The 8,378-nt window shown below is 49.6% G+C and overlaps 1 protein-coding gene across 1 annotated transcript in view; it reads left to right on the top strand.

Moving 5' to 3' along the window:
• The window catches only part of kcnh5b (potassium voltage-gated channel, subfamily H (eag-related), member 5b), a 115,760-nt gene extending 107,788 nt beyond the window's left edge, over window positions 1-7,972 (top strand). The window contains exon 13 of the mRNA XM_076748010.1: window positions 871-7,972. Coding sequence (XP_076604125.1) covers window positions 871-1,971 — 1,101 coding nt within the window. The 3' untranslated portion in view covers window positions 1,972-7,972. The remainder of the gene's footprint in view (window positions 1-870) is intronic.
• Window positions 7,973-8,378: the final 406 nt, after the last annotated feature.

Raw genomic sequence — 8,378 nt, forward strand, 5'->3', positions numbered from 1 at the left:
TGGCAGATTCTTGTCTCGATGTCTCACAGAGACAGTGGACTCATTGTTCCTCTCAGAAAGAAACGAGTAAAAACACAAAACCCACCGGTGCTCACTTTTCAGATTGCTTTTAATCAAACTCTCCTTGTCATCGGTAATTTAATTAAAAGTGTTGATCTTCCAGGTTGTGCCTGGAGGTGGCTGGAGACTTGAAATGACTGGCAGGCGTCTCCGGCTCATCTCCCCCTCCTCATGTCTCCTCTTTTAGCTCGGAGCAGACTTTGCTCGGTTCGGCTCAGCAGGAGGTGTAGATGGATGAAAGGAGCGAGTTTAGGAGGTGAAGGTGGTCAGTTGGGTAGATTCTGGTGGGCGCTCCCCTCCCCTCCCTCCCATCTTTAACTCAAAGATTGACTCAGCTCAACATCTATCAGGAGCTTTATCATTTTCACCAAGAATAACACTTAAATCGCCGGTCGGATGGCTGGCTGCCTGCCTGGCAGGGATTTCTGTCATTCCCAATGTAATTAGCGTGTAAGGGGAGCCAGGAGAGAGTGGCGCCAGACTCGGGTTGAATAATACAGGGGGAGGTGCAGGAGCGCTGATGGATAATTTAGCACGGATCTCCAGAAGGCAGCTTCACTTTGCAGCACCTGAGTGCTCTGCAGGGAGAACGTGACGTGTGAATGAGCCGAAGTGAAGAAGCTGAGGCAGACTGACAGATTTCCATAATAATAAATCTTCCTCTTTTATTTCTCACTGTTGTCTCCGATGATTAATGTGCAACACTCAGCGAAACGCCAGAGAGACAATTATTATTCATGGTATTCATATGAAATGATGAGTGTCCTGATAAGCACCATGTGTTCTTTTCTGTGTGTGTTTCCCCTTCAGATAATTTTCCGCAAGATCAGTGAGGTGAAGAAGGAGGAAGAAGAGAGGCAGCGAGCGAAGAACGAGGTGCAGCTCACCATCCCGCAGGACCATCCTGTTCGGAAGCTTTTCCAGAAGTTCAAGCAGCAGAAGGAGCTCCGCAACCAGGGGGCCGCGGCCGCCTCCCAGCTGGACCTGGAGAAGAACCAGCTGCAGGTGGAGCAGCACCACCACCAGCACCTGCACCCCCACAGCCTGCAGCTGGGCCACTCCAGCCTGCAGCACTCCCTGCCGCTCAGCCTGCAGCGCCCCCCCTGCTCCATGCAGAACGGGGCTCCGCCCAGCAGCAGCGTGCTGACCGTGTCTCAGGTCACGCCCATGCACAGCTCGCTGGCCTACAGCCATCCCGGCGAGCCTCCCGCCAAGCAGAACAACTGTGATATCATGGAGCTGCAGCCCAGCTCCGCCGGAGGGGGGGCCGAGCAGACTGTCAGGCTCAAAGTCAGCACCAGCCCCGCGCTGGGGAAGCCGGCCGCCAAGGCCAGCGGCTGGATGCGGCTGAAAAACAACATGGCTCCGGTGGAGGCCAGGAAGGAGGGGCTGAACAACAACGTCAAGGCTGTGTCCGTGGAGATGCTCTCTCAGGAGGGCAAAGGTCAGGAAGCAGGAAGGAGCGGGGATGTGGAGGAGGGGGGGGTGTCCAGCAACAATCCGCTACGCAAGACAGACTCCTGCGACAGCGGCATCACCAAGAGCGAGCTGCGCATCGACCGGGCGGGGGAGGCGCGGACCCCCGCCGCGGTCACCCCCCTCCTCCACAGCCCTCTCCCCGGAGGAGCGGGGTCCCCTCACCCCTTCTGCCCCATCCCTGAGCAGGCCCTGCAGGCCGCGCTGCACGAGACCCGGCTGGAGCTCCGGGGGGACATCCAGACTCTGGGAGGCCGTCTGGGCGCCCTGGAGAGTCAGGTAGCCGAAATTATCAAACTGCTGTCGGACAAGAAGCCGCCGCCCGCGGGGGCGCCGTCCGCCTCCACCACGCCCAAAACCAAAATACAACGTCAGGACATTTTCACCGTTTCCAGGCCTGTTTCTCCAGACTCGGAGAAGGACGAGGGGCTCTGAAGCGAGCTCAGCCAGTGGTGTAGAGAGTGTACCGGGCTGTGCTCTGATCACATGACACAACGCTGCGATCGCCGTCATCAGTTCACGGCTACACTCGCTTTTCAGATCCAGCTGCGCCACTGGTCTCGACCCTCCGAGATAAACTCTGGCTTCTTCTTTAACGTTTGCACACTGACTTTTCCCCCCGGGTCACGGCGGAGGCCTCGCCCCGCGCCGACCCGGGTCCTGGTTTTTGATTGTACATACCTCTCTATGCATGTCCAGCTGGATTCTGGCCTGCCAAAGAAACAACTGAGCGTACTTATTGCCTGTATATTATGCAGTTGACTGCATGCAAACCGAATTTAAAGAGGACTGACATTTTATTGAGCTACACTGTACATATGACTATTTTTCATTGATGATTTACTATGTGGACATTCAGGGTTTGCATACTGGTAGCACTATCAACACTGAGAAACAAAGGGTTTACTGGCTGAGGGACGTGCATGGATCGTTCAGAGACAGAGAAACGTTAAGGGATGGAGGGTTTTTTCTTTGCCTGTGAGATGAAGAGAACACAGACGTGATGAAGCAGCATTCCTTAACACAGGGAGGGTTTTCTGGTGTGTTTTTATATCGATTATTGATTTTGCTTCTTATAATAATTTCTATTTTTGATTACAGAAACGTCCTTGGCCTCTGTTTGACGTCCAGTAAACCCTCAAATGGTTATTTTGTTAGGATCCTCCTCGTGTCTATGCATCGCTCGGGTACGCCGCTAGAATATTCTGAGTGTTATACTTTTGTTATCATGTCGGTGAATGAAGGGAGGTTTTTTTTGTTCCATTCCTCTGCATGAATCAGGGATGGCAGAATGCACTTTGGGTAAAGCTGGGATGACAAGAAGGCTTTGGGGAAATAACACAGAGTTTAGTTCACATAAAAGTCCACTCAGCACAGTGACATGTAATCCCACGGGCCCAGCGCCACACACGGCAGTCTTAACGGGCGAGCGTCTCGCTGCAGCTCGCTCTGAATTCCATTAACGGCAGCAGCTTCGCCGCAAAAAGCTCGAGTAATAAAAAATGGAATACTCTACTTTTTATGATATCAGTTTTCTAAATCTGCATGCAAAGGAGTAGTTTTATGCTCCAGAGTGCGTACATACTGTACATATATATATATGTGTGTGCGTGTGTGTGTGTGTGTGTGTGTGAGTGTGTGAGAGCTGACACACACACACACACACATGCACGGTGTGGCGGCGTCTCTTGATGTGAACTCTGACGGCCGAGAAGCTTTTTCTTCACGGGAGGCAGATCGGCCGATTTTTGTCAGAAGTCGAGGTTTTTCAGGTCTTGTGAGATTCCGACGCCGCCCCCCCCCGACCCCCCACCCCCACTCCCTCACCCCGCAGTGCCACAGCACCCAACCACGACACACACACACACACACACACACACACACACACACGGTCATATTTAATAAGGCAGAACATAGATGTGTGGTAGCCATCGTGGAAGTCTCACATAGTTTTAAATGACTTGATTGACGTCTCTCCTGTGTGTGAGTGGACGGACAGGTGGCAGACAGATGTCAATCAGAGGGTTCAGGTCATTTAACACACCTTCTGGTGGCCATACCGGAGGTGATACTGAGCTGAGAACTGGTTGGACCACATGTGGGGCCTTTTCCTGCCTTTAGTCCACAGTAGGCGGATGACAGAAAGGTCCCTGATCAGACCCAAAGTGAAGCTGATGGTTCCCGGTCTGCACCTGAAACCTCGAGGGTTTTCTGCTGGTTGGACCTCTAAAGACGGGATGTGACCAGAGCGGCAGATCAGATCACTGTTGGACCTGGTTTCTAGATTTGCGATGCCGCTGCAAAGCAGTGATGGAACATGCATCGTATTTTAAAGAGAAAGGAAGGTGAAGTGTGTTTGCAGACCTGTCAGTCAACGGAGGAGGAGGAGTTTGTTTGAGGCCTGGACCCGGTGCGCTCGTCGGCTTTTGCTCTGGGACGATTCGGGTTTTAACGGCTTCTGTTGTGCACACGCTTCGTTTCAGCGTGAGCTTCACGGCGTCGGCAGGAGCTCGCTTCCTGTCGCCGCCCTCGTTCTCTCTGCTGGGGGCCACTGAGCAGATCCCCTGCAATGGTCAGGGGGCAAGTGCCTTGCTCAGGGGCTCCTCAGCAGCAGTTCAGGCCCCCAGCGTGAGTGCAGGTGTAGTTACCTGGAGGATTTCGATGATGGCTATCACGGCACCTTGTAGAGCAGCACATTCCAGCATGCTTCATATCGCTTATCTTACTGACACGTCACTTATCGAATATCATGCAAAGCTATGCAACATTTGATGCTCTTGCAGTCGTGAAGAGGCTGATTCTGATGGACCTTTATCGTCCTGCAGTGTACAGTGTCAATGGGCAAGGCAGGAGAAGGGTAATTACTGCAGATATATCCGTATGAGGGGTGGAGGATTTGTTTGTGTGTGTAGAAAACAAGAAATCCAGATATTTAAATCCACCGACCAAACGTGACTCCTGAACTCACCAAATGAACGACAGCGAGGTTGTCGGTTCAACACTTTCCTCCTCAGAGGCTCAATCACAATGAGTTTGATGAGTTTTCATGTAGCGCCACCAACAGGCCCAAATCTCCCACTGGTCCAACCTTTAAAACAAATGACTCCCGTTAGCATCTTAGGTTAACGCCAACGTGCTAATTGACTAAAACATAACATGAAGCGGCTCAGCGGGGCTGCAAAATGAAGCCAACGTAGACTCAGACGTTACGTAAACTTGCCAAAAACTGCATTTCCTTGAATGGCTTCTTGAGTTTGGCTCCAAACGTCAGTCGGTCCCCAGTTGTCTCAGTTAACCTGCATGAACCTGAATGGCCCTCAGTGGAGGTCTTCACCGGGCCACTGTGGTCCTCATAGCTTAAGCCCACCTCAGTCAGGCCCCGTCTACCTTCTGTATTCAGTAACAGGGTCGGGGAGCGTCCCATTCTGCTGCTGTGAGTCAATCTGTCCAACACCCAAGCATGTTTCTGGGGACATTCAGGCAGGAAAAAAGACATTTACTGCTGCTCTTTTTGACCAAACTGCTGGACAAACATGCTGCCTCCTTAACTGGACACCATCATATCAAACTGGGAGAGTGTGTTTCCAGCACAGTTTAACAAACCTTCCCATCTTTTACATCTAACATCAGGTTTTGTCCTTGTGTTTTTTAGACCAGCTCGAGTGCCCGCAGTACCAGAAAACGGACCATAATGCATTGCAGTCTCAGCTTGTGTCTTTACGGACCTGCGGGGCTCGAGTGTGTGAGGTTTTGTCCCGTTTGATGAGGTTTTTGACTTCTCTGGGACACGTTAGAGGCTTTGTGTGAAAGCAGCAGATCGCTTCCTGACTGGAGGGATAATGTTTGCAGCAGCAACGACAGAAAAACTCCCAGAAAGCAGCAAACAGATTTATCGTATGCGGATCAGGAAGGTCTGAGACGGATGTTTCCTTCAGTCGGCTTCATGTCGCCTGACAGCAGAGCTGCCGCTGAGATCACATCATGACAGAGCTGATCCCAGTTTGTTCTCCATCTGCTGGAACACTTTTCTTCTTCTTCTTTCTGTGATTCTACAACAGCTTCAGCTCAAAAAAGAAAATTGATTTTATCATTTTCAGCCCGTGTGGGAGTCCTGCTCTTGAACATATCACATGTCAAAGTTTCCCTTCAATCTTTCCTGAAACCTTTGTTGATGTTTCTCCGAGATCAGTGCGATCAATACAGTTATGTACATATATTATTCTTCTGTATTATATAAGACTCGGGTTGAAGCCAGGACCAGAACCTTTATTCTGGGACTCTCGCCAGAAAGACAGAGGACATGAAAGTCCTACCTTAAAATCAGGCTCTCGCAGTGCTGCAGTAGGCTCCGATTCTCAGCCTGTGATTTATTTTTCTACTATGTGGGGAAAAAGTTAGAAAAAGAAAGACGGAAACTGTCTTTTCAACACGTGGCTCCATCAAAACATCCCTCAAATTAATGTAAATTAGAGTAAAATCCTTAACTTACAGCAAAGTGTCCCAGAAAATGTCTCCTGCATCTCGAACAGCTGGACCAAAAAGACTGCATGTGAGACTCTGTTGGTCAGCTCCTCAGGGCACCAGGAAATATACAGGATCAGCTTCAGTTTTACTATTTTAAATATGTATTTCACCATATCTAATAAGTATTTCTGAAAGTTAAACACCAAAATCTGACCTGAGTTCAGTCTCAGAGGCCTTCAGAAGGAACCCTGAGTGACTTCAGAATCCACTGTTGGGTAAAATTTATTAAATCCTGCCATTAAACTTTCACATTTGCTTATTCTCAACGATAGAAAAATCACCTGTGGTGCAAAAATGAGTCTGAATAAATGTCAGAAACTGAGCAGCAAAGAGGCTTCCAGCAGAGCACAGACAATGTCCTCCAGCAGCCTGCACTGACCTCAGATCAGCGCTGAACGAGGCGCTCAGGCAGAGAAGCATCTCCATATCTAAACAAGATGACCACAAAAAAAAAAATCCCTGAGGAGAGATCATCTGAGCACGTTCAGCGTGTGGAGGCTGGACTTCACTGGACTTCACTGGAGTTCACTGGACTTCACTGGAGTTCACTGGAGTTCACACGTTCACAGGGTTTTCTGATCATGTTCATTAATTAAAGCTCAATTTAAATCATTAGAATTGAGAGTAAATAGAGTTTAAAGCTGCTCTGTTGATGCAAAACTCAAAGTAAAAAATCTTTATAATTTAATTGGATTATTAATTCTGTTCCCCTTTTCATTCCAATAAAACATCAATATCTGAATATTAAAGTTGAATTTTAATATTAGTTTTAAATTTTAGTGCTTTTAAATGTTAGATTTAACGAATCCATTAACATCATTACATCATTTCCTGCTTAGTTTACACTTTTTTACTGAACAGCAGATTGAATTGATGGATCTTTGATCAAAGTCTGGATCTGCTCCAGCGGTGAACTCCAGGCTCCGCGTCTCTGCAGCATGTTTGTCTCTTCATCCTGCTGCTCGTCTTCCTCAACCTCACCGCTGAGGAAGACTTGAGACAGTTCATCTGTTTTGAGGTTGAACCCTGAAGGAAAACGCTCGTTCAGCAGTCAAAGGACGCGATGAGGAGCAGGACCGGACTCCTCCCACGGCGTCCGGTGTCCCCGTCAGTCAGCCGGGGAGGAGACGGAGACAGCTCGTCCTCCTCTCTGTCTGTTTGACGAGACAATGAAGGACAGCTGCTGTGATCTGAGCCCTGCACGCACGCACGCACACACACACACACACACACACACACACACACACACACACACACACACACACACACACCTTCAGCACAGGATCTTTCAGCTTTGCCACTTGAATGTACAACACCCCCTCCCTCGGTTACCCCCCCTCGCTTTTCCCTGGGAGGAGTTTTCTTTCCCTCCTCTCTCCCTCCTTTCCTCCGTCCTGTCTTGTCCTCCTCTGTCCCCGCTCCTCTTGTTTTTGCTCCTCTTTGGTCTTCACCCTCTGACCCTCCCTCCTCTTCGGCCTCCTCCGCATGCCGGTGACGCGCACCGTGACCCCCCCCCCCCTCTGGGGACGGGCGGGCGCGACCGAGGGGCCTCATTTATTAGAATTATCCTCCGCCTTGATTCGATTGTGCATATTGCATCGAGGACGACGCTAAAAGAAATGGAAGTCATTTCCCGGCTCGCGATAGAATTTTTTATGGTTTCACTTATCTCAGAAAATTGACGCAACCTGCAGAATTTTCTCACCAGGATTAGTTTTCCCTCCGGCGTGAAGCTCTGGATGGTTGAATAAACGAGGCCCTTTAGGAGAAGCTTCTCTCTTTTCTACTGGAATGTGATCAATTTCTACTGTTTTGTTAAAGAACGGTGGAGAGCAGCAACACTGACTCATGTATTGTTTTACAGTCGCACACCTGAACTGTAGTGTGAGAATAATAAACAGCCGTCTGGGATACTCTCTGTGGGCCTCCTGTCTGTCTGTCTCCTTTTAGAGTCCTCCTCCTCTTCGCTTTCCAAAAGGGGCATGAAGGGATCGATGGCCTTCATTGATCTGTATTGGCACCCAGCAGGAGCTGAAACAACAGACAGAGGTGTCTCTGCTGCAGTCCTGCTGGAAGTCACAAACAAACAAAAAGAAACGCTGAGGAGAAACGCTGTGCTGAGAACAGTCGGGACAAACACTCAGCGGCCACTTTATTAGGAACACCTGGCTGATAAAACAAAGAATCCTCCCTCATGAAGGTTTGAGTGTTCGGTTTCTGATTCAACTTTTGGAGGATCTAATTCATGCTGCTTTCTAATATTTAGCCTCCCCCGGTGGACAGAATAATAGAAACACCTGCCAGCCTCCAAAATGACC

Source organism: Chaetodon auriga, chromosome 14 (assembly GCF_051107435.1).
Source record: "Chaetodon auriga isolate fChaAug3 chromosome 14, fChaAug3.hap1, whole genome shotgun sequence".
In the NCBI taxonomy this organism is placed as follows: domain Eukaryota; kingdom Metazoa; phylum Chordata; class Actinopteri; order Chaetodontiformes; family Chaetodontidae; genus Chaetodon; species Chaetodon auriga.